The sequence below is a fragment of the Canis lupus genome, chromosome 36, assembly GCF_011100685.1.
Source record: "Canis lupus familiaris isolate Mischka breed German Shepherd chromosome 36, alternate assembly UU_Cfam_GSD_1.0, whole genome shotgun sequence".
Lineage (NCBI taxonomy): Eukaryota > Metazoa > Chordata > Mammalia > Carnivora > Canidae > Canis > Canis lupus.
The window spans coordinates 29269974-29296457 of record NC_049257.1 but is presented as its reverse complement, the minus strand read 5'-3'; the positions used below and the strand labels follow the sequence as shown (position 1 = coordinate 29296457).

Here is a 26484-nt window from a genome sequence, read left to right as displayed (position 1 = left end):
GCCAAGATGCAGAGGGTTTCGGGGCTGACAGGCAAAGACTCGTGAGCGGAGGATTTTTTCGGGTATAAGGCATCCCACCAGTTGACCATACAATGGAACGTGGACATAAAGCAACGCGGAGCCGTGCGACTCAGCCCAAGGTGTCTGCTGCGCATGGGTGGCCGTTCCCCAAATGGGACGGAGAAGCCAAGGGATGAAAGGGGACTGCCCAAGGCACGTGCATCCGAAGGCACCAGCTGTTTTAAGGGGTAAGGCCTCCCGGCAGGACCAGTCACACTGCCGTCCCACTCACGAACCGGACCGGGTGCAGAGGGCAGTGAGCCCCCCCCACCCCCCGTACACCCAGGAGGAGGGACAGCCACAGCCCGTGAGCACCTTCCACTCCCCGGACCCTCCCTCGTTCTCGTCCTGGGGAGTCAGACCACTCCGGACTCCTTTCTCTCCAGACCCCAGGTTCACACCCCGCACTCACCCAAGCTCGGGCAATCACGACCCCTTCCCTGGTGGAAAGACAGTGGCCCGGAAGCAGCTGTAAACCACACGTTCTCTTGATTCTCCTCACTCAACTCACAAACGTGAATCCGTTGACGGGGAAAGTTTAGCGGATTTAAAAATCACTCATCTTGGTCATATTTTTCAAGGAAATCATCAAATTATCCTTGCTTATCAGCCTTATCAGACTCTGTACCTGCCGGGGGGCACCTCGACGTCTGTTCTAGCTCCCATCATATAGACGTGGGTGGCCGTTCCATCCCCGCCGGGCAAAGCACTGGGGGCCCGGTCATCTCTACCTCGTCCTAGTTCCAAGAGCAGAGGATTTCAAAAGGGCTTATTATAATCTGCAGAGTGAAAAATTCGTATTCTTAACTATCACATATATATTTTTTAAGATGTTATTTATTTATGCATGAGAGACACCGAGAGAGGGGCAGAGACACAGGCAGAGGGAGAAGCAAGCCCAATGCAGGACTCAATCCCAGGACCCCAGGGTCACGGCCTGAGCTGAAGGCGGCACTAAACCGCTGGGCCACCCGGGGATCCCCTACTATCACATATTTTAATTGATATTAAACACTGCTCCACTCTAAATAGCACTGGAAGTTCAGATTAGCTGCTTCATACCTTAGTATTAAACAATTTTCTTAAAAAATAAATAAATAAATAAATAAAATAATTTTCTTGCTCGTGATTATGAATGAGAGTTAAACTGATTAATTTGGGGAGTAGTAAATCATAGCTTTGCTGCTCAAAGTCCAAAAACTAATAGCACAAGTACATTAGAAGTTATACTCTGACAAGTACTTATTTTATGAAGAGACGTCTCTAAATGCAAATATCTGGAACACACCAATTCATTTAAATACAGAAAGCAGATAGATATTTTGCAGTATGTTCAAAGTGTTGAAGAAATAGAACCCCCTTAACGATACTGAGCATATTTTGACAACTTAATTTCTATCATTTCCAAAAACAGGAGAGCAAGCAAGGGTGGAACAGGTCACAGGATCCAGTTAGCCGGCGATTCCAAGACACCTGCGACTTCTCATCAACTCCCAGGCATAGTTAGTCCATCAGGAAAAACAAACCGTCCACGCGTCCATCCTGCTTCTGTGTCTGTTATAGAGCAGCGGACGAGGTGGGTGGGAATAAAACCACGGATGCTGGATGTATTTTATCTCAGAAAATCCAAAGGATATGGAATTCGACAACATCCCCGGAGTACTTGCCCCAGGGATAAGCCAGGGCCCTCACAGCGGGAGCTCCGCGTTGAGTCTGGGCATTTCCCCCAGCTTCCAGCTAACTGGTCCCCTAAAGCCAGCGAGCATTCAGCTCCACACACGAACTGGTATTGCCGTCGCTGAGTAAGCGAGTCCTAAAGGTCGGCAGAGCTAACAAGTCAATGAAAACGACGTCGTTCTTGATTCCTATTTCTTTACTGAACGGAAGCAAACCTGAACCAAGTGCGATAACTGATCGTGCTAATGCATACTGGCCTCTCAATTATTTTGGTTAGAAAAGCTCCTTTGGGGGATCCCTGGGTGGCGCAGTGGTTTGGCGCCTGCCTTTAGCCCAGGGCGCGATCCTGGAGACCCGGGATCGAATCCCACGTCAGGCTCCCGGTGCATGGAGCCTGCTTCTCCCTCTGCCTGTGTCTCTGCCTCTCTCTGCCTCTCTCTCTCTCTCTCTGATTATCATAAATAAATAAAAAAAAAAAAAAAGAAAGAAAAGCTCCTTCGGAAAAGAAGTACACGAGATAGAAATCAAGTTCTCGCTCCTGCAGATTTAAGATTTCATAAATTAAGATTTCATAAATTAAGACTTAAATCTTAATCTGTTTAAGACATAGAACCTTAACATGGAGATCTCTATTTAAGGTTTTTGTATTTATTTACTTGACAGAGAGCGCGAGCACAGCAGGAAGGGGAGCAGTAGGTGCAGAGGGAGGGGAGGCAGGCCCCCCCCCACCCCGAGCAGGGCGCGTGATGCGGGACTGGACCTCAGGGCCCAGGATCCTGCCCTGAGCGCTGCAATGCTACCAGGCCTCAGCAAGCCTGGGCGTGGGTGCAGCGGGACACACCGGGCCCGGGACACTCTGGTTGCCTGGATCCCAGCGGCATGAGACATGGTGGCAGGGACACAAAGCAATTACCTCATCCTGACACAGGTGACCCGATGTGGAAGGAATCCCCTCCCGGGAATCACAGGGCGCCCAGGAGCTCCGCAGGCCTGGGACCTGGGACCTGGGACCTGGGACGCCGAGGCACGGGGATGCTGCTCACGGGGCTATTGCTCGCAGGGTGCTGCCTTCAAGAGGCATCTCCCACGCTCTTTGAAGCCCACAGCAGCCCTGAGAGCTTCCGATGCACTGCCATCAACACCTAGCTTTCAAAGTTCCAGAATTTTCCAGGTAAATACTATGAGGCATACCTCTCCCCGAGCTGATGGAAAGCACCGTACCCACTTCCCAGCCAAGGCCACAGGGTGCAAAGGAAATTAAGACGCATGACACTAAGCCACAGGGATGGGCATGACAGGGCAGCTGACCCAGTTCGCCGGTTGCTGGAGGAGAACCCAGGTCAGTACTCTGAAGGAAAACCTAGTTCAGTACTCTAAAGGAGCAGCCAGGTCAGTACTCTGGAGGAGCACCCAGGTCAGTACTCTAAAGGAGCACCCAGGTCAGTACTCTGGAGGAGAACCCAGGTCAGTACTCTGGAGTAGCACCTAGGTCAGTACTCTGGAGGTGCACCCAGGTCAGTATTCTGAGGTAGCACCCAGGTCAGTAACCTGAAGTAGCACCCAGGTCAGTACTCTGGAGGAGAACCCAGGTCAATACTCTGAAGGAGCACCCAGGTCAGTACTCTGAAGTAGCACCCAGGTCAGTCCTCTGGAGGAGAACCCAGGTCAGTACTCTGAAGGAGCACCCAGGTCAGTCCTCTGGAGGAGCACCCAGGTCAGTACTCTGGAGGTGCACTCAGGTCAGTACTCTGAGGTAGCACCAAGGTCAGTACTCTGAAGTAGCACCCAGGTCAGTACTCTGGAGGAGCACCCAGGTCAGTACTCTGGAGGTGCACCCAGGTCAGTACTCTGAAGTAGCACCCAGGTCAGTACTCTGGAGCAGCACCCAGGTCAGTACTCTGAAGTAGCACCCAGGTCAGTACTCTGGAGCAGCACCCAGGTCAGTACTCTGAAGTAGCACCCAGGTCAGTCCTCTGGAGGAGCACCCAGGTAAGTACTCTGAAGGAGCACCCAGGTCAGTCCTTTGGAGGAGCACCCAGGTAAGTACTCTGAAGGTGCACTCAGGTCAGTACTCTGAGGTAGGACCCAGGTCAGTACTCTGAGGTAGCACCCAGGTCAGTACTCTGAAGGAGCACCCAGGTCAGTACTCTGGAGGTGCACCCAGGTCAGTACTCTGAAGCAGCACCCAGGTCAGTCCTCTGGAGGAGCACCCAGGTCAGTACTCTGAAGGAGAACCCAGGTCAGTACACTCAACTGCAGGCGAGCTAGAGCTTTGTTCCAAAAACCCTATTGGGTCGTTCCTCCTCGGCCACATTAGAAACATTACAAAACCTGCACCGACGCAAACTGAGCTCCAATTCAGCACAGAGGCACGTGCTTCGCAGCCAGTAGCCAAGAGCAAGCAAGAGCTCCCTTGGGTCACTAAGGTCCTGGAAGGAGCCGGGATTGCCCCGCCCGGGGTGATTAGGGGAATTCGAGCAGTAGCTGTGTCTCGCTGCAGGCCAGGGCTGGCCGGGGAAGGAGGCCGGCGGGGACCTTCTACGGCCACGTGCAGGGGGTGGTCACGGAGCCGATCCGCGTGCCAAAAACACAAAGTAGTACAGTTAGGGTGCGTCCACCTCAAGGCTGTCAGTCCTCCCCACCCCGGCCCCCCAGAGCCCGCAGTGGGTCTGGCTGCACGTGCGGGGAGACAGCGGCGCGGGGGCTCCCAGGCGGCGCTTCTAAAGGCTCCTCTACTGACCGGTACATCCGACGGTCTCCAGACCCGAAAGGCCACAACACGGTCAGTGAAGCGTACGAACGTTTCACACCACGCATCTCTGTCTCTCCAGAAGCTTCTTCTGCATGCAGAAGACCTTCACAAAGGTTCGAGGAGGTGCCCCGTGTCTGTGCCTCACGCGGAGAATCGGAAACGGGGCTCGTGATTTTCTCCAGCTCCCCTCGCCCCCCAGCAGGCCGCCCGCCTCAGGGGCCGTCGGAGCGGGCAGGATACGGTTTCCAGCTACCGCCGGCGCCCAACTTAATTCTGCCCCCTGGTCTCTCGGTATTTATTTCTAACAAACGCTGGTGCCGGTGGGGAAACCCGAGCTGCCACGTGCAGCGGCGGAGCCACCGGGCGGCCCCCAGCCCTGGTCCCTGCGCCCACCGCTCTGCAAAGACGGCGTCGTACAAGGTAATGAGAAAACAGACAATTTTTTTAACCCGCTGATTATTGTAATCCCATATTCAACTCCTTCACCCCCACCTCTAACTGCTCAGCAACACGGACATAGAGCACAGGAACCTTGAGACTGCGGGAACCCAGGATACGCAGCCCCGTCAACGCTCAGCTCCTCCACGACGCCCCGACGAGGCTCACACACCGGTCACTTTTCTGAGTTTTGCCCGTGACAAGGCCCGTCGTTCTTCACGTAACACGTCCAGAGAATCAGAAGCACCAAACGGAGTCGAGGAATTAACTCAAGTCCCTGCCAGGTATTTGGAGGTGTATTAATACCTCCTGGGTCAGAAGAGGATTGGAAGTGCCCTCGGGTGAAGACTGGCGACAGGCCGCGCTCAGAGGAGGATAAACACGAAAGTAGCTAAAGATCTAAACTTCTTTTTTTTTTTTTTTAATTTTTTTTTTTAATTTTTATTTATTTATGATAGTCACAGAGAGAGAGAGAGAGAGAGAGGCAGAGGGAGAAGCAGGCTCCATGCACCGGGAGCCCGACGTGGGATTCGATCCCGGGTCTCCAGGATCGCGCCCTGGGCCAAAGGCAGGCGCCAAACCGCTGCGCCACCCAGGGATCCCTGTCTAACATTTCTTTACTTTTACATCATCCCCTGCTGACCCCCGGGACGGAATTTCACAAGCTACCCCAGCAGCACAGACTTGATGCCGGCAGCTGTGCGCGTTCACTTTACTCACTTGTTCAGCCGACTGAGCCGAGCCTCGGCGCAACCCGCGCTCTTCCAAGTACTTGGAACACGGATAACCGGACGGACCGTGAGCAGGGCGCGGGCCCGAGGGCTCCCGACGTTCCGGGAGGAGGAGGCGGGCCCGCAGGACAGGCTGCAGGTAGCCAGGGCCCCGGGAAGAAGCCACGCAAAGGGGTAGCGGCGCTGCTCAGGAAGGGCGACTTCGCCACAGTGACAGCCAGCATGCCCGGGACGTCAAGCCTCGGAATTCCAGAGAAAATGGCAGGTGCAAAGGCCCCGCTCGCAAATGGACCACACGGAGCCCGTGTGCTGTGGCTGTTCCGGACTGAGACCGGGTCAGAGACGGAGGGGGGTGCATAGGGAGGGTCTACGCCTCGGGGCCTGGCATCTGGTGTGAAGGGAAAGGGCGGCCCCTGGAGGGCCGTGAGTGATCCTATGTCCCGTTTCTCAAAAGGTCACCAGCCGTGAGGGAACCGCAGGACAAAGGTTGCAGAGAGACATCTTCACTCGTCTATTGCTTGTATCTCCCTATAGGACTCATCGATGGACACCGCAGGGACCAGAACCCCAATCAACTGAACGGCTCCCTTGTCTGCCCCTGGCTCTGGGGAGTTTGTGGTTCAGGGAAGAGCCCAAGTCACAGTAGGTCACTCCGCAGGCCCTAATGGGATCTACTAGAGAGTGATCCCTTTATCCGGGTTGAGCTAATACATAAATAAGACAAACATTGGGACAAACATTGGGACGCCCCGGTGGCTCGGCGGTTGAGCGTCTGTCTGCCTTGGGCCCAGGGCGTGACCCTGGAGACCCAGAATCGGGGTCCTGCACTGGGCTCCCTGCATGGAGCCTGCTTCTCCCTCTGCTTGTGTCTCTGCCTCTCTCTCTCTGCCTCTTTCATGAATAAATAAATCTTTAAAAAATAAAAATAAAAATAAGACAAACACTGCCAGGCTGTGGAACAAGGACGGTTTCCAGAGACATTTTCACAGGTGTCCTCATCTGCAGCTCGGTGCCACAGTTCTCCCGCCGTCGCAGTTTTTCATGACCCGCATCTGCACACAGACCCGCGGGGTCAGACCCGGGGTCACGGATTACGGTTCCTGGGGGAGGCCGGGTCAACACGGGGTCGCTCAGGGGTGCGGGTGCCTGGCCGGGGTGCCCCACGCTGGGGCTGGGCCTCCTGAGCATGCTCTGGGGTCCTGGGGTCCTGGGATCCGGGCGGGAGACCCCTGGGGGGCTACGGGCCTGCAGCGCGCGGGCGGGGGGGCTGGGTCACCTGGGGGGGGGGGGTGCTGAGCTCTACCCTGCAGGCGGACGGGGGGGGGGGGGGGGGGGGGGGGGGCTGAGCTCAACCCTGCAGGGGGACGGGGGGGGGGGGCTGAGCTCGACCCTGCAGGCGGACGGGGGGGGTGGGGGGGGGCTGAGCTCGACCCTGCAGGGGGACGGGGGGGGGGGGGGGTGGTGGAGCTGAGCTCGACCCTGCAGGGGGACTGGGGGGGGGCTGAGCTCGACCCTGCAGGGGGACGGGGGGGGGGGGGCTGAGCTCGACCCTGCAGGGGGACGGGGGGGGGGCGGGTGGTGGAGCTGAGCTCGACCCTGCAGGGGGACTGGGGGGGGCTGAGCTCGACCCTGCAGGGGGACGGGGGGGGGGGGGACTGAGCTCGACCCTGCAGGGGGACTGGGGGGGGGGGGGGCTGAGCTCGACCCTGCAGGGGGGCGGGGGGGGGGGTGCTGAGCTCGACCCCGCAGGCGGACGGGCGGACTCCACCCCTCCGGCCCACTAGCAGCACCTTGCGCAGGACCAGGCAGCAGGATGTTTGCACAAGAAGAAAGGTGGGAGCGCGGGTCGCGGTGCGGGAGCCGGGGCGCAGCGGCCCAGCCTGCCGGAGCCCTGATGCTCGCTCTTCCTCCTCCCCCCGCGGGCAGGCGGCCTGGGCGGGCCCCCTGCTGCCCCGCAGCCCGCCCCCGCCCCAGAGCCCCGGCACCTGCGCGCTCGGCGCCGCCAGCAGGGGACCAGCAGGGGACGGCCGCGGGGTCCCGACGGCGCTGAGGGACGCGGCCTCGCCCCCGCCCCGCCCCGCCCCGCCCCGTCCTCCATCTCCCGGGCTGTTCCATCGTGTCTCTCGGCGGGTCCGTGGAAGGAGGCCTGCGGGCCGACGTGCAGCCTCCCGGGAGGGGCGGGGGGCGCGGGGGCCCCGGCAGGTGGGCGCGCACCGGGCGGGGCGGGGCGAGGCGAGGCGAGGCGGGCCGGGCTCCCTCCCCCTCCTCTCCCCCTCCCCCTCCCCCTCCCCCTCCCCCTCCCCCGGCGGCACCTACCTGCGGCGGGCGCGGTGGGCGAGGGCGCCGGGGGCCCCGGCCCGTCCCGCGCGGCCTCCTCCCGCTGCCGCTGCCGCTGCCGCTGCTGCTGGATGAGGCTCAGGTCGGAGCGGCCGAGCTCGGCGCGGGCGGCCGCGGGGACCAGGCGCGCGCTCAGCAGCACCGCGGCCAGGCCCAGCAGCACCGCCCCGGGCACGCGCCGGCCGAGCCCCGCCATGGCCGACAGCCCGCGGGCCGCGGGGGCATATTGCGGGCTCCGGCGGCGGGGCCCGGGCTGCGCGCTCCCGCTCCCGCCCCCGCTCCCGCCCCCGCTCCCGGCCCCGCTCCCGGCCCCGCTCCCGCTCCCCGGCTGCCTCGCTCCCTCGCGCTCGCGCTCGTGCAGTCTGCGGCACCCAGCCTCGCTGGGAGGAGGAGGAGGGGCGGGAGGAGGGGCGAGGAGGGCGGCGAGGGCGGGGAGGGGACGGGAGGAGGGAGGGAGGGAGGGAGGGAGGGGAGGGGAGAAGACAGGCGAGGGATGGAGGAGAGGGTCTGCAGGAGGAGGGAGGGGTCCGGGGAGGAGGGGGCGGGGCTTGTGGGAGGAGGGGCGGGGCCCGCGGGAGGAGGGGAGGGGTCCACGGGAGGGGGGGGAGGGGAGGGCGGGCGCTGGAGGAGAGGGTCTGCAGGAAGAGGGAGGGGCCCGCGGGAGGAGGGGCGGGGCTTGCGGGAGGGGGAGGAGCCCGCGGGAGGGGGGAAGGGTCCGCAGGAGGAGGGGAGAGGAGGGCGGGCGCTGGAGGAGAGGGTCTGCAGGAAGAGGGAGGGGTCCGGGGAGGAGGGGCGGGGCCCGCGGGAGGGGGAGGAGCCCGCGGGAGGGGGGAAGGGTCCGCAGGAGGAGGGGAGAGGAGGGGTCTGGGAGGAGGGGAGAGGAGGGCGGGGCGTTGAACGAGACGTCTGCAGGAAGATGGAGGGGGCGGGGCCCGCTGGAGGAGGGGGCGGGGCTTGCGGGAGGAGGGGAGGGGCTTGCGGGAGGAGGTGCGGGGCCGCGGGGGAGGGGAGGGGTCGGGTTCGCAGCGCGGCCCCGGGGTGCGCGGATGGGGCGGGGCGGGGCGCTGCCCGGAGGGTGGCAGAGAAGGGAGAGCCCCGGGGGAGGGGGCCGCCCCGGGGGCGCGGACGCGAGCGGGGCCCCGGGGCCGGGCAGGTGGCTGCGGCGAGCGGCGAGCGCGGCTGCAGGCGGCAGGTGCCTCCACGGGGCCGCACGGTCGGGAAGGGAGGACGGACGAAGGCGCGCGGGGCGACGGCGCGGAGGTGCCGGGGGAGGCGGGAGGCGGGAGGGCCCGCGAGGCGGCTCCAGGCCGCGGGCGCACAGGTGCTGGGGTCAGGTGGGCGCGCGTGTGCAGCCGGGGGCGGGGGGTCGCCTGGACGCCGCCCCGCCCCCCGTAAGGTCAGCCGTGGTCGGTGACAGCCCGTCGTGCACCCTCGGGGCTCAGGTGCCCATTTCCCTGATTGGATCGCCCCTTTGCACGCTCAGCATCTTTCTGCATGTAGCTCGCGATACTGACTCCCTGGGAAAAAACCCAAACAGTTGTCAGTAGCGACCACGTCCGCTGCGCTGCAGGGTATGAACCTACATGACCGCAAAGGAAGCAACACCAGCTGCGGGAGCCACAGGCAGGCAGCTCTGTCCCACCCCCCCCCCCGCCCCCCTGTACCCTCAGAGCAGACCCCACGGGGAGCTCGCAGCGTCCTACCACGTGGTCCCCGGGGAGCAGCGCGGCTGCGGCCTGCCTGACCCTGCCCCAAGTGCCTCCACCTCACCTCTCTGCACCGCTGGAAACGTGTACTCACGTTTGCATTGCTTGTTAGTGATTTTTAGACAAAAAGGAATTACGTGAGCTTCATAGGTTTGGGGAAATATGCCCAGGTGAGGCCCCTCACACTGAACAGCACTGCAGCCCCCCGGCTCCGCCTCGCTTCTGTGGCCAAGAGCTCCCGGGTGGGAGGCTGAGTGCACAGGCCCCTCGTGGGCCCATCAAGCTGTTTCCGTTGCATTTTCTTCCCCGTTGCCTCTGCTCCTGGAGGGAGGAAGGGGGAATGGAGACAGCTCCAGGAACCTGCGGGGCAGACCAGAAGGAAGGGAATGCGGCCAGGATTTCTGTCCTCTGCCTCCGAGTCTTCTGGAGTATGTTAGAAACTGACCTTCCAGAGGCAAAACCGCTGATTCCATGGCCCCAGTCGAGCGTGGACATCAAGTCTTTGGACACTATGGACCGTTTAAAAAAATAAACTTTATCAAGATGGTTTTCAGATGATTTTTAAATGCAACATTACTCATAGAGCTTAGGCCCAATTTCAGTGCAATATGCAAAAGCCGTATTATCTGATGCAACCAGAGCCAGTAGTGAATCCAAAATAAGAGGCCAAAGAAATAAATATATCTTAAATATGTTTTTTTTTATTTTATTTATTTATTCATGATAGAGAGAGAGAGAAAGAGAGAAAGAGACACAGGCAGAGGGAGAAACAGGCTCCATGCAGGGAACCCGACATGGGACTCGATCCCGGGTCTCCAGGATCAGGACCTGGGCCAAAGGGAGGCACTTAAACCGCTGAGCCACCCAGGCTGCCCCTTAAATATGTTTTAGACTGCTTATTTTACCTTAAAGTAGGCAAATGGACATTTATTTACCAAACTTCTAATGTAGGACCAAGGTTTCTTTTTAAGTATCTAGCCACAGCCTAGGGTTTGAAGTCATAAACCACAATCATAATACACCTCTGTGATTTGCAGTTTAAATAGAAAGTTCTTAAAGCCTCTTGACAAGCAATCCGAGGGCTGAATCTGTTGAAAGTTTTCCCCCAAATTTTACAATTTTCTCACCCACTTAATATTAAACTTTGCTTTCATAGAAAAATACACTGTTCAAATTTATATTTCATCCATTCCTTAAAATACATAGAACTGGCAAAAACGACGGACTTTCGGCACACACACAAAGCGACCCCGGCGAGCAAAACCGAGCAAGCATTCAGGAAGGTGTGTCCTGCTAACCGCCTGTGCGTTACCCGCCAGCCAGCGTGTTTTACAAAGGAATGGCGGGTGCCAGCACCATCACGCAGCAAAGCACACCACCGTGTATATATTATGTAATCGTTCTGCCCTCCCTGAGATCTACTGGTACCTCCCAACTGCTCTTGGCACTAGGTCCATCCATAATCCCTGATAGACTTAGAAAGCCATTTACAATCTGTCCCCTAACTACCCAGGCTCACACACACACACACACACACACACACACACACACAGCTCTCCAGAGAGAGAGAGGGGATTTGTTTTATCACCTTAAAGTAGACTTATTTGACTTGCCCCTGGACCTTCACATATTGGCTTTTTGCGCCTGAAACTCCAGTCCTCACCTCATTAATTGATGAACTCCCAGAGAGCCTTAAGGGTTAGTTTACACCACATTAACAAAATGAAGAACAAAAATCATACAATCATCTTAGTAGATGCTTTAGAAAAAGCATCTGACAAAATTCAACATCCTTTCATAAGAAGAAAAAAACCTCTCAACAAATTAGATATTGAAGAAATGGACCTCGATATGATAAAGGCATATATGACAAGCCCACAGCTAATATCATATTCAATAGTGAAAGCTGAAAGCTTTTTCCTCCAAGATTAGGAACAAAACAAATATGCCCAATCTCGCCATTTTAAATAAATATAGTACTGTGGGGGAATCCCTGGGTGGCTCAGCGGTTTAGCGCCTGGATCAGCCCAGGGTGTGATCCTGGAGTCCCGGGATCGAGTCCCGCATCAGGCTCCCTACATGGAGCCTGCTTCTCCCTCTGCCTATGTCTCTGCCTCTCTCTCTCTCTCTCTCTCTCTCTGTCTCTGTGTGTCTCATGAATAAATAAATAAAATCTTTTTTAAAAATTTAAAAATAAAATAAATAAATATAGTACTGGAAGTTCTAGCCAAAGCAATTAGATAAGAAAAGGAAATAAAAACCAAGCCAGAGAGGAAGAGTAAAATTATTTGCAGATGACATGAACTTACATATAGAAAGTCCTGAAGATTCCATCAAAACTGTTTGAACTATTAAATAAATTTAGGAAAGTTGTAGGATACAAGATTAACATAACAAAAATCAGTTGCACTTCTATACACTAATAATGCACTATTCAAAAAAAGAAATCAAGAAAATTCCATTTACAATAGCCTCAAAAACAAAAGCAAACAAACAAACAAAAAACCTTAGGAATAAATTTAACCAAGGAGAGGAAAGATCTGTACACTGAAAACAGTAAAACATTGGTGAAAAAAATTAAGACACAAAAGTGATGGATAGATATCCATTGTTCATGGATTGAAAAAAATTAATATTGTTTAAATGTCCATACTCCCTTCAGCAATCTGCAGATTCAATGCAATACCTAATGAAAATTCTAGTGGCATTTTTCACAGAAATAGAAAAAATAATCCTATAATTCATATGGAACCCTAAAAGAATATGAATTAGCCAAAGCAATCTTGAGAAGAAAAAAAAAAAAACCAACCTGGAGACATAACACTACTGGATTTCAAAATATGCTGTGAAGCTATAGTAGACCAAACAGTGTGGTACTGGTGTGAAAACACACTGGGAAAAGGGAACAGAATAAGGAGCCCAGAAATAAATCCAAACATTCTTCAATAAATGGTAATGGGAAAACCAGTTATCCACATACAGAATAATGAAATCAGACCCTATCTCAGTCTATAAACAAACAAACAAACAAAAAAAAAAACAACTCAAATGGGTTAAAGACAGGGCACCTGGGTAGTTCAGTCAATTAAGCATCTGCCTTCAGCTCAGGTCATGATCCTGGGGTCCTGGGATGGAGCCCTGCATTGGGCTTCCTGCTCAGCGGGGAGTCTGCTGCTCCCTCCCGCTCTGCTCCTCCCTGCCACTCATGCTCACTCTCTCTCAAATAAATAAATAAATAAATAAATAAATAAATAAATATCCAAAATGGGTTAAAGACTTAATTACACTACCTGAAACTATAAGACTACTGGAAGAAAACATAGGGGACAACTTCTTGATATCACTTTTGTCAATGGTTTATTGGACATGACACCAAAAGCACCAGCATTGGAAGCAAAAAACAAGTGAGACTACATCAAACCAAAAATCTTCTGCACGGCAAAGAAAACAATCACCGGAGTGAAGAGACAATCTATAGCATGGGAGAAAATATTTGCAAACCACACATCTTCTAAAGGGCTAATATCCAAAATACATGGGGAATTTAAACAATAGCAAGAAAACAATCCAATTTAAAAATGGGCAAATAAAATAGCCCAGAAATTGACTATGCAAAAATTGTCAATTAATTTATGACAAGAGACAGGAATATGCAACAAGGAAAGGACAGTCTCTTTAATAAATGGTGCTGGAAAGGCTGAACAGCCACATACAAAAGAATGAAATGACTGTTATTTGACACTATATACAAAAACTAACTCAAAATGGATTAAAGAGAGGAGGGGCAAGTGGCTGGCTCAGTCGGTGGAGCATGCGACTCTTGATCTCACGGTTGTGATTTTGAGCCCCATGGTGCGTGTAAAGAGTACTTAAAATATATTTTTTTAAAAAAAAGATTGAAGACTTGAGTATAAGACTAAAACGCCTAGAAGAAAACCTAGGCAATAAGTTCCTTGACATGCACCTTGACAGTGAGTTTTTGACTTCTGAAAGTCAAAAGTCTTGTGAAGTTTTGCTTCTGACTCCAAAAGCAAAGGCAACAAAAGCAAAAATTACAAAAATCTAAGTACATCAAACTATAAAGCTTCCACACAGCAAAGGACACCCATCAGCAAAATGAAAAGGCAATCTACGGAACAGGAGAAAATATTCATGAATAACATATCCAATAAGGAGTTAATACCCAAAATATATAAAGAACTCACAGAAATCAGTAGCAAAAAAATCCAAACAGTACGATTTAAACGTGGGCAGAGGATGTGAACAGACATTTTACAAAGACGACAGGCGGACGGCCACCGGGCGCGTGACGAGGCTCACCGTCATGATCCTCAGGGAGACGGGAGCCAAAACCACGGCGAGCCTTCACTTCACACCTGCTAGAATGGCTCTTCCCAAAAAGACAAGAAATAATACGTGTTGGCAGGATGTGGAGAAAAGGGACCCCTCGGGCACCGTTGGTGGGAATGTAAATTGGTGCAGCCTCTCTGGAAAACAGTGTGGAGGGTCCTCGAAAAACAAAACAAAACAAAACAAAAATAGAAATACCGTACAATCTAGCAATTCTTCTTCTGGATCTTTACCCAAAGAAAATGAAAACACGAATTCGAAAAGACGACCGCACCTCCAGGTTCTTCGCAGCCCTGTTTCGGTAGCTAAGATACGGGAACAACGTGAGTGTCCTCCGGTGGATGGATGGACAAAGAAAATGTGTTACACACACACACACACACACACGAAGTACAATACTTTTTAACCATAAAAAAGAATGAAATCTTGCCGTTAGTGACAACACGGATGGACTCTGAGGGTGTCATGCTAAACAAAAGAAGTCAGAAGGACGAACGCGTGTTTATGGGGAATTCAGCAGGAACAACAACAGGGCGAGCTCTCGGTACAGGGAGTGGGTTGGTGGTCGCCTGAGGCAGGGGATGGAGGTGGGAAGAACAGGTGAAGGTGCCAAAAGTTCCAAACCTCCAGTTACAGCATAAATAAGCTGTGGGAACGTGCTGTAGCGTGGTGCCCGTAGCGCAATGCTGCGTTGCGTCCCTGAAGGTTGCTAAGGGAGCCGATCTTTACATGCACGCGTGTACATGAAGCGTATACAGCGACTGCTCATGCTGACGGCCGTTACCTAGGCCGAGTGCGATGATCATTTTGCAATATATGCAAATATCCAATCATTATGTCATACATCTGCAGCTAATAAACATAATGCTAAATGTCAAGTATACCTTAATTAAAAAAAAAAAAAAAGAAAACACAGAACTTTCCAGACTGATCCACAGAATCAAGGCCATCCTTATCAGAACCCAAGATGACTTCTCTGGAGAGACCGGCAAGCCGATTCTAAAGTTCCCGGGAGATTGCAGGGGAACTGTGACCCCGTTACAGCCGCGACGACAAGCAGCGGCTGGGCTCGCCGGCGTCCCTGCTGCCCGCAGAAGGCCCAGATGGGCCCGGCTGCAAAGCGTTTGCCTGAACCGAGGAGACGTGTCTTCCAGGACCAGCCCCGCAGGACGTCTGACCTGAGGGTGCGCGCCTAGGAGAGAGGAGCAGGGCAAGGCTGGGGGGCCCTGAGAGGCCTGAGCGGGCGATGGGCAGCGCAGCCCCTGCCTGCCGGGAGCCTCACTCCGGCTTTGGGATCTGGCGGGTGCCTTTCAGGGTTGGGGTGTATGGAATTCACGGATGGGTGAAGAGCAGCCAAGCCGAGGCAACGCCCGGGAGCAGTGGGACGGGGTCCCCAGCAGTGCTCTGAGTGTGGCAGTGAGCGGGGAGAGGGGGCACGGCACATGAGCAGGTGTGCTACAACCCCCCTGGGGCACCAGCTACAGCAGCTACGGTGGCTCACAGAGCACTCCAAGCACCCCGAGCACCCCGAGCACCATGAGCACCACTAGCACCCTCAGCACCCCGAGCCCCACGAGCTCCACACATACCACAAGCACCCATGAGCACCCTGAGCACCACGAGCTCCATGAGTACCACGAGCACCCTAAGCACCACCAGCACCCTCAGCACCCTGAGCACAAGCACCCCAAGCCCCACAAGCACCCCGAGCACCACGAGCACCCCGAGCACCATGAGCACCACCAGCACCCCATGCACCCTGAGCACCACAAGCACCACAATCTCCACGAGCACCACGAGCACCCTAAGCTCCATGAGCTCCACAAGCACCCTGAGCTCCACGAGCACCCTGAGCACCCCGAGCACCACGAGCACCATGAGCTCCACGAGCACCCCGAGCTCCACGAGCACCCCAAGCACCATGAACACCACGAGTACCCTGAGCACCACCAGCACCCTCAGCACCCTGAGCACCACGAGCACCCCAAGCCCCACAAGCACCCCAAGCATCCCGGGCACCATGAGCACCACCAGCACCCCATGCACCCTGAGCACCACAAGCACCACGAGCTCCACGAGCTCCACGAGCACCCTAAGCTCCATGAGTACCACAAGCACCCTGAGCACCCGAGTACCATGAGCTCCACAAGCACCCTGAGCTCCATGAGCACCCTGAGCACCCCAAGCACCATGAGCACCATGAGCTCCACGAGCACCCCAAGCACCACGAGCACCACACAGACGTGACGAGACGGGATAGCGCACCCAGTGACCCAGTGCCACAGTCGCCTGGGCTCGGGGGCTGCCAGACGCCCCAGGGAGGGGGGGGGGCGTTAAACCAACGACGCTGGTAATCAGCCGTCCCTGAAACTCTGGCTGTCTCTGCTCTGCTGCGGCCGCTCATCTGACCGAGAGCCAGCCCATCCGAGTTCGAGAACCGACGGACCGACCACTGGCGAGCATCGACCAAGGTGGTTGGTTGCTTGCCCAGTTAGGACCATCCACGTCCTGGACACAGGGACGGTTTAGGATTATTAGCCGAAGGGGATCGTGTGATTGGAGCAATTACTGAATCTGAGGTGTAGAGGCCTCGTCAGGGAACGGGCCGGCAAGTCCCCGGGTGGCCGCCCGCGCCTGGGTGACCTGCTGTGCACGGGAGAGCGGGCACCGTCTCCACGGCATCGCGGGTGGCCCTGTGCGTGCAGGCCCGCCAGAGCCACTCCTGTGTTTCTGGGCCTAAATTGCATACATTCATTAAATAAGTATAAATTTTAAGAGAAAGAGAGAGAGAGAGAGAACTCGGGAGACCGGGGCTTTACGACCTGGGAAATTCTCAGCATCTCCGGGGTGAGAGGACGCCGGAGTGAAGAGGTTCCCCGTCAGGAAGTTGGCTGTGGAGGGGACACGGAGAGCCCAGAAAATTTTCTTTGAAGAGACTTAAATATGTGACTCGCAGATCCCCTCACACATCCCAAAGGAAGCCCCAGGTAGAGACGGGATGGTTGCGGCAAGGTCCGCGGGGCAGCGACCGGGGTGGCGGGTGAATCTGCCCAACACACGCGGGACGCCCGCAAGGTTCCCGCAGGTCCGTTACCAGCAGAAGCACCGTCTAAGAAGGACGGGGCACAACCTGGAAAAGCACCCCGGGCCCCCACACCGGCCGAAATAAGTCAAAAACACCCCTTAACTGCAGACATGTGCTACGTGTCATGGTGGGGGGCTGGGGGGGCGGGTAAGGAAAACTCAGAGGGTGGAACCCGGAACCCCGAGCCACAGGGAGTTGTCGCGGTCTCTGAAACCAGGTGGAGTTTCCCCAGCTGGACTCTGAAGGTGCTTGGGGCCAGTGACTCCTTTTCTTTTTTTCTTCTACTTTTTTATTCCTTTTTTTGAACCAGAACATCTAAAATTATCATACACCCTCCCCCCCCCGCCCCCCACGGCCAAGGTGGTATGTTGGGAGCAGAGGACCCTGTTTCTTTAGTTTCAGGGTCCCCACAGAGAGCGAATCCCAGGAAGGCCTCGCTCACACCTAACTCAGACGATGATGAGATTCGGGGCATTGGCCCTGATGAGTCAAGGAGGGATTTGGGGACTTTGAGTCGATGCTGTGATGGCTTGACTTTTGGGGACTTTGGCGCGGGTTTCCTGAATTTTGTATGAGGCTGAAGTGAATCTCTGAGGGCCAGAGGGGACTGTGGTGGACCTAATGCAGCAGCCCTCCCCCCGCCTGCACACACACAGAAAGGTGTCCTTGACCTCAGCCCCTGGCTCCCGAGGTCACGTTACCCTTCACCGCAAAAGGACCTCACGGTAACGGAAGACTAATGTATCATCTAGGCCGCGATAAAATAATGGGGCTCATGCAGTGACCGAGCCCGAAGGGATCTAGGAGAGGGTGTGGAGCGGATACAGTGAAGAACTGGATTTGAGGGATTTAGGGTGAGAAGAGGAGACCATGTCTGCAGGCTGGGCCCACCACGTTCCCAGGCCTGTGGCTGAATCACGGCTGCTTGTCGTGCAGGCGCTTTCAGGCTCCCCTTGAGCGGCCAGGGCTGCCCGGTGGGAATGGTGTGAAATTAGTTACCACCGTGTCACCTCTGTCACCTGGGGATCACCCAGTACCTGTGAGCTGAGGAAAGGCTCCCGAGGTCCCTTGGTGCCAGTAATGTACCAGCACAGGTGGCAAGTGCTTGGCTTTGGTGTAAGCGGTAAAGGTTCAAGTCGAAGCCGATGCTGATGTCACCGTGAAGGAGGACGTTTGCTTATTCTTTAATAACCTCTTCCCTTTCATTTCCTCACTGACGTGTCCTGAGAAACTCAAAACCATCCACCTGCCTGCCAGCTAGGCGATGATATTCCTGAATTTTGAAGGCATCTATGTCACCCGTCATCTCGAAAACAACTTCAACTGCACTGTTCAGAGATGAGAAAATTTATAAGCCACCAACCCTCCTGTCTCCCACGGGACATTTACCACAAGTACCTTCCACAAGATCAGGAACAATGTCTGTGACTCAGGCGGGACCCCGACTCTGAAGTCGGTACTAATACGTATCATTCAGCACCGTTGACGAAGAACCTTGTAGTAAGTAACGTTCTGAGCACGAAACTGGCTAAAGAGTAATCCCTCAAGATGCCATTTCCACACTCAGAAATGGCAGAGAAGAAAAAGAAAGAAATGGCAGAGAATATTGAGGTTGATTATTTTGAAATCAGTTAGTTTTTTTTTTCTTTTTTTTTAATATCATGAAGGTAAGTCACTGTGTAGAGTTTGTGTTCAAAATCTACACGCTCCTTTGCATAAACAGCCCCAATTTCCAAGTCACTTCTCGGAGCAGGGCTGGCACGGGATGGACCGGGCCGGGGTGCTGAGGGAACCTGGCCAGGGCCCCAGGCAACCGCATGGTTCCCGCTGGACCCCAGTGGTGCTCAGGGGGTCCCCTGTTGCCACGGCTGCTGCTCAGGCCCCGCGGCCCCCCTACAAGGGCATGTCCCGGGCCAGGGGGACGGAAGTGAGCTTGGGACACTGGCCCCGGTCCCGGGGGTGGTGCAGACCCTAGCTCCAGAGGCCCTTGGGGGGGGGGCGAGTGTCCTGTCCAGGCTCCGCTGAGCCTCCAGAATGGCTCGGTTGCTGCATTTACAGCCCCCGGCCCCTTTCTGGTCTGCAGTCAGCCCCCCATTTCTCTCTCCTGCCTCCTTCTTTCCCGCCCAGACTGACCCATGGTTGAGGCTGTTCATCCCGTGACCCGCACCTGCTGCAGTGAATCCGGGGCCCCCGAGACTCACCGGCTCTTCCTTGTCTTCTGTGCACTTGGAACCCCCTCCCATGAGTGTGATGCCAGACTTTGCATGTTTTTGAGTCCTAAGGTTCCCACCGGAGTCCTTTACTCACTTCCAGTCTCTCCTGAAGTGCCCATCATTTTGCATCTTCCTAGAGTCGCCAACATAGTGGTCACGGTGACGTGAAGCTGCGTGTGCTACGGTGTGTGCGGGGCCCTACTGACTCCCCGTCAAGCTAGGAGTACGGTCGCCCGGTCTCCCCATGTGCGCCGACACCCACGTGCACTGTGCGTGGCCGTGGCCGCCCGTGGGAGCAAGGGGCTCCCACAGCAGGACCCGGCGTTACGGCCTGCTCTCCAGCCCGGGGCGGACACGGTGGCGGCCAGCACTTGCCCTCGGTGCGGCCTCCCCGCGGCCTCCTGGGTGACCCTCTGACCCCGGCCCGTGCCCCGGCGGCCACTAGCTGGACGCCCGCCCGGCTCCCCCACCTCCCACGGCCGGTTCCTCCGGGGCTCCTTGGAGTCTCGCTGCAGGACCAGGGTCAGAACAGGGTCGGGGGAGGCGTCCCTCCGGCCCACAGGGTGGCCCCTTCCCTTCGTCGTTCCCACCGGGCGGTGGGCCCGTCATTCCAGGACACCAGGGCCCCTGGGCCCGCGCCCTCCAGCGACACCAAGCAACTCCGGGCGAGAGGGCGCTGCCCTCGTAGTAAGGCTCACATCCCCTCCAGTTTCTGCCAGCTTTGGGTGACCTCAGTGTTTCCAAAAAGGCTTTCTGTGCCCCCTTATTTTGTTCATCGCTCGCCACTGTCACCTGATAAAAGCGGCCCTGCCATTATCGGAACTGGAAACCCCTTTTAAATCTTAACAGGTCTAGGATTCTGGGATTTGTGACCGGTGTATTTTAACATTAGCTTCCTTTCGCTCTTTTTGTATTACTTTTTTTTCAAATAACTATCACTCGTATTTCAAGAACTCAGACATCCAGAGGTACCTCTTTGAGGGCATCCTCTGGGCGCATTACTGAGGGCTCGCGTGATTAAAAAGACGACGTCACGGGGGAAGATACAAGGTCCGCACACGAGAGTGGCACCATATGCTCAAGTTTATTGAACAGACACAAGCTACACAGTGGAAACGAAGCCGTACCGGTTTTCACTAACTCCAGTCAAGTCAGCAAATGACAAGTTTTAGAAGACGCGCGCTTTAGGTCTCACCCAATGTGGGTGATCATAAGAGAAGCTAAACAAAGAAAACCACTTTCTATGTTATTAGGCAGCAAGTTAATTCCATATATATATATAGCTTCCAGGCCACTTCAAGATATTTCAAAAGTGTTTCAAAACTAGTAGGTAATAGTTCATGCCCTGGAATAAAGCGTAGAACGCACCTCTTAGGGGTAAGTAACTTCATTCGTTCATCCATAGCAGAATCACTCCTTCCTACGAACCAAAATTTTAATGAATCTGTTTAGTTTAGGTTTACTACGTTAACAGCGACTCTGAAAATGCACGAGGTTTGGTTATATTGTTATATTGCACTTGAGAACAATGACAACAGAAATCAAGGACTTGACGCCTCCCCCAAGAAGTTCATTACAAATCAGAAATCGCAATGAAATACAAGCGTAGAGGCCTGGGGTGTGTTGTTCAAGCTAGCTGACCGACAAGGTAAAAGGGCTGGTCTCCAAAACACTGAGCATTAGGTTATTTATCTATTTATCTATTTATCTATTTATTTATTTATTTATTTATTTATTTATTTATTTATTTATTTATTTATTTATTTTTGCCTTTTTTGAGCCTATAATCAATTTTTGAATTTCACATTTGTTGTTGACCAAACTAACCGCACATACAAACCACCCAAGGGTACAGACAAAGTGACATTAAGATCGGTGAAGGTCGTACCCGGGTTTCAAGAAGGCCTTCCTCTTCTCCGAGGTTGGCACGCGACACCGGACCGTCTATCACCTCGGAGGTCGCCTTATAAAAAGTAGCTGATCTCTTATATGCTCTACTTTTGCCACTTAACTCTCCCTCGGGGCCATCACTAACCGTCACAAACCTTCCGTGGCCCTCTTAGGAAGCCGGTAGAAGGGCAGTCTCTTCTACAAATGCTTACATTTTCACTTTATATGAAGTATTGGTGAAAATTCGCTACGAAGCAGTAGTTCCAGAACACAGGTAAGACTGTGGGACGCAAGTTTTAACTGTTTTACACTTTGGAATTATGAAGACCTATATGACGATTATAATAATGATTCATTACAAGAGAAAGATAAAGGGGCAAAGAGGGAAAGAGTATCCCTCTCTCAAGCTATCAATTCTGGAATAAATGCCTACGTGAGAAATTGACAAGAGTATCAATATTTCTTACCAATATTACATGCTTTAAATACTGTTTTTTAAGACTCATCAGGTTATTCAAATTTTACTCAAAATGCATTTTAAATCTCAATGAATCACAAACACAGTAGTATTTAAAAATGTTAAAAATGTTTGAAAATTGTAAGTTTTCATAGAACTGTTGCTTGACGTTTTTAACCAAATACGTTCACATGCTGCTTTGGGGTAAAAATAATCCCAACATTTTTTCCCAAACATTTTCCTCGAAGTGTAAGCTTCCAAATCATACTTCTACCATAGTTCCGTAGAGATACACGTTTTCATTTTTTAAAAGAAAATACTATTGCTCAAAACTACATTTCATAAAAGGGAACTTAAAACATCATGCTTCCAACACCAATATCCTTCAGTCTCCCACACATGATTATACCTTGAGCTACAGGCCACAGGAGGAACAGACCGTGCAAAAGCAAACTAACATTTCTTGTGAAGAGTGGATTTCTATCCAACATCTACTTTCAGGGATGACTACCATTCAGTGGGGAAACAGGTATAAAGTGAAAGTCGTCAACTTAGTGACTGTTTGGTGAAGATCCTAGGATAAAAATATTTTTTCTTAAAAAACTTTAGACTTACTGGTAATAAAAATAGTTATTGCATATGACTAAGATCTTTTGAGCTACTAGCAAAACCTATGCTACAAAATCTATTAATTTTGAAATTCATCTAAGCTGAATACAGGGTCTTGTCACGTTCTAACGTATATAACTCACGTTCCTCTGTTTTACAAATATATTCTAGCTTAGCCCCTTGTGTGAGGAATTCGAACACAAGACATGGCACGATAAATTTCAATTATTTTTAAATCATAGAAAAATATTCAATTATTTAAGGGAAATATTTATCCTTGCCTAATGAGGACAGCAGTTAAAAACCTATTAAACTCTCAATTTCTAAAGCACAACATGATGTAATTGCACAAAAATAGGTATAATTAATAGTCGTTCCCAGACCTTGAGGAACTGTGACTAAATCACATTATTCCTCTAGAAGAATCATCACCCTCCAGGCAGATAAAATTACAATGTGCTACCTGTGCAGCTGTTATATAAAAATTCTAAAAAAGTAATTTATGTTAATAAAACTATAAAAGTTTTAAAAGGCTCCCAATAACTTGTATTGCTTATAAAAGTCACTACTCTACGTTATTTTGGTAGCTGAGACTGGTTTTACAGATGATACCCTTGCTAAGCTAAGGTAATGTCCGTGTGAGCATCATGCTATTATTGCCGGAAGCAAACCAGCAAGCTACTTTAAGAATTTCAATTCCACGCATTTCTCATGGGGTTGGAGGTCGGGTGCAGGTTCCTGCACATTATAAAGATTCTTCATTGATCTTAACCCATTCTCAGTAAAGTTTTAGAGATAATAAGGAAGATTACATATATAGGAAGAAAATAAATTAATCTAGACTCAAAATTCTTGCTCTAAGAGCGTACGATTAATAAGCAAGTCTATCAAAGAACTACAGTCTTTTAACTTAAATGATATATATATATATATATTTTTTTTTTGTATTGCAGATAGCCAGACTAATACAATGGAATTTCTGTACTTCAGAAATGATTTCCAAACGCATATGGCTTTAAGCATGATGATGAGTAGCGGAAATTAAAACTATTACACAAAAGAGGCATTTTTGATCATAGAATTTTTAGTATAGGTTGGCTTAAAGGATTTGAAATAGAACCTAAACGTATACAAACTGAAATGTAAGGAAATGGAGTGGATTAAACAAAAATAAAAACACAATAGCATGTACCCAACTTTCATATTAAAATACTATACCTTTGCTATTACAGGAAAGAACCTGGATGGATCATGCTTTTTTTTTTTTTAAAGTTCTACGACACAGGTAATATTAAAATCCAAGTTCATGCAGTTATAAAGTTAGTAGCTTAAAAACTCAACTGTAGTGTAATGTGTATTAACAGTAAGCTCCTGTACAAAAGATGTGGCTCCTAAGGTCCAAATATGGATTGCCTTAAAACCACAAAAGCAACAACACACAAAATCACACAAAATCAGAAATAATCATCGTAGGAGGTCCTATCTTATAGAAAGTGGTAACTCAGGTGCTCCTTGTCTTATGTACATTGAAGAACGACTATTGCTTAAAATTTCATTATTTAAATACCTAAAAACGCAAGTCAGTGGTGTGTATTACACGTACGTTTGAACTTAGTAATGACAAAAAAGTTGACACCCATTGCCCTTGTTGTGTGGTTAACACCAACGGGCACCGTCAGCAGTACAGTCTTGGAATTTTTATTCCTCGCAAAGGAAACTGAAACCTATGATGAAGTCGGAAACTCTGACGGGTCAGAGCGTAGCATGACTTAAAAATGACCGTTAAGTTTCTGAGTTTCCTTCGCCATTTTCATGAGGTTGAAGCTGTTCCCTTTCTTGCTCTTCCTGCGGTGGCCGGACACGTTTAAAAAAGCCCATCTGAAAAAAAATAAAATATAAAAAATAAAAAATAAAAAAGCCCATCTGTCAGTCGAAGAAAAACCAACATTACTGAAGCAGATTACAAGCACCGAGGGCCTGTCCGACCACCGGGGGAACGTCAGTGCACCGTGTGCAACTCTTCTCCTTCAGATACGTGATGCTCATCACGCACTATTAAAACCGCGCCCTCCCCTCCTTCCCTTCTTTTCTGTTCCTCCTCCCTTCCCGTCCTCCCTCGCCCTCTTCCTCGGCTTCACCTTCCCCTGCCTCCCAAGCCCGCCACTTACCCTGTGCATCACAAACACCAGGACAGCCAGCAACAGCAATCCCGCCAGCACCGCTAAAATGATCACCCACACGGGCACGGGCATGGGTGCGGGCTGGATGCCCCAGGTGACGTTAGTGGTAACCTGGTGGGGGGAGGTTCTGAGTTTTAAAAGCAGGTCGCTGACTTACCCGGCAAATGTCTGAATGCCCATTACATTTTGTTTTAACGGTATTCACGTTTTCTTTTCTTACATGTGGTCATTTGTGACGATACACTTGGTACCGACAGCATGCAGCTGCCCAACGGCAGGTGAACGTCAAGGTACCTCTGAGGTGATTTTTAGATAATCAAATCCAACTGCGATGTGTCTGTCCCATTTTTTAATCCTCAAATTATAGATCTTTAAAATCTTTAGCCTTCACCTATTATAGCTCATTTCCAACTTTCTAAACTTTGCGAAGAAAAATTCCCCAAGCTCCCTCCCCTGGAATCTCTTCCATAGGGATGCTAAAGCAAAGGTCTACCTTTCCTAATTGTAGGGCGAGGGAGTAAAATGATATTAAACTAGGTTATAGGCCTGGTAGGTACTAAATTATCAAAATAGTTAAGGTGTCATTATTTAAAGTAAATTTTTAAAAAATATCTACGGCATGGTACTGGGTGTATTTATTCCATTTCCCCAAATCGGTGACTTACTAATGTGGAGTTGAAGATATCCTCAATTGGAAGGTTCTTATAAGGAAATTCAATGACATTGAAAGAAGCAGATGACTTCAGAGAATATGAATGGTTCTGGTTTTCTTTCTGTATGGAAATAACAGTAAAACGATTTCCTAGATGTGAGGCCTTTTTCATGTCTTGGAGAAAATGGATAGACTGGCAAATGCTCTGTCCGTCTACCTACTTACGTTCATAAAGGTCTCCGTCCACAGCAGGGACTTCACATACAAGATGGCACTCTTTCCTCGGTCCAGCCGTCCAACCTGGCAGACGATCTTCAGGCACTCAGCAATGCCACAACCCTGCCGAAACAAGTTTTTTGCTTATAAGAAAAGATCTATCATCTCCTGAACGCAGGAAAATTAGGCATTTTAGTTGTTTTACGGGAAGGCTGAAGAGCTGATAGAGGTCCCTTTGCCTTCTAAGAATAATGAATAGGCTAACCATGGAATCTATGAACGCTTTCTGTGAAAAGCGGTTGCTTTTAGGGGCGTCTGGGTGGCTTAGTCGGTTAGAGCGCCTGATTCTTGATCTCAGGGTTGTGAGGTCAAGCCCCATGTTGGGCTCCAGGCTGGGCAAGGAGCCTACTTAAAAAAATAAAGTCAAAATAAAGGGGTTGGTTTTAACGTGATTTGTTAGATAAGGATAAGATCTATAATATTAAAAGATGTTATTTTTGTGGCCAGAAGTCAATTCTCTTGGAACATTCTAGGATTCTAGAAGTCAACATTCTTCTAGAGGTTGACATTCTCAGGTAAACCCAGAGCACGATGCTACAGTAGGACCGAAAAATCAGATCACAATATACCTGCGAAAAGGAAGAAGAACCAGGATGAATCTTGAATAGCCAATCCAGGTCAGACCTATAGAAATCGAGGGGCATGCTGATGGTCTTTGCTACACTCTGTGTTTTTATCAGTAACTTGAAGGCAGGCGGGTAAAGATAGGAGATAATAGCCACCTTGTATGTGTTGGTCAAACCGTATTAAACATGTCAGTGCTATCTAGTAAGTGGCACTTCCAGTCAATGACAAGGAATAGCCAAGCTTTCTTGACCTAAGGAAGGGCGTCTGTGAACAGCCTGTGACGGAGATCATACTTAATGGTGAAAGGACAAAAGCTTTCCCCTAAGATCAGAAACAAGACAACAGTGCCCACTCATCACGCTATTTTTTTTTTTAAGATTTTATTTATTTACTCATGAGAGACAGAGAGAGAGAGAGGCAGAGACACAAGCAGAGGGAGAAGCAGGCTCCATGCAGGGAGCCCAACGTGGGACTCAATCCTGGGACCCCAGGATCACGCCCTGG

The 26484-nt window shown here is 51.8% G+C and overlaps 2 protein-coding genes across 3 annotated transcripts in view; both read right to left on the bottom strand.

Moving 5' to 3' along the window:
- FAM171B (family with sequence similarity 171 member B) overlaps window positions 1-8191 on the bottom strand; it is a 59841-nt gene extending 51650 nt beyond the window's left edge. The window contains exon 1 of one of the 2 annotated variants that reach the window (XM_038585062.1): window positions 7975-8191. In XM_038585062.1, the coding sequence (XP_038440990.1) occupies window positions 7975-8191 (217 nt within the window). Of the gene's footprint in view, window positions 1-5647; window positions 5666-7974 lie in introns of those variants that run through there. The other variant, XM_038585063.1, reaches the window with a different exon arrangement.
- A 12223-nt stretch (window positions 8192-20414) lies between these two features.
- Window positions 20415-26484, bottom strand: part of ITGAV (integrin subunit alpha V) — an 87671-nt gene continuing 81601 nt past the window's right edge. Inside the window, exons 28-31 of the mRNA XM_038584523.1 lie at window positions 25363-25476; window positions 25151-25258; window positions 24474-24596; window positions 20415-24183 (exon numbers count right to left, since the gene is read on the bottom strand). Coding sequence (XP_038440451.1) covers window positions 24088-24183; window positions 24474-24596; window positions 25151-25258; window positions 25363-25476 — 441 coding nt within the window. The 3' untranslated portion in view covers window positions 20415-24087. The remainder of the gene's footprint in view (window positions 24184-24473; window positions 24597-25150; window positions 25259-25362; window positions 25477-26484) is intronic.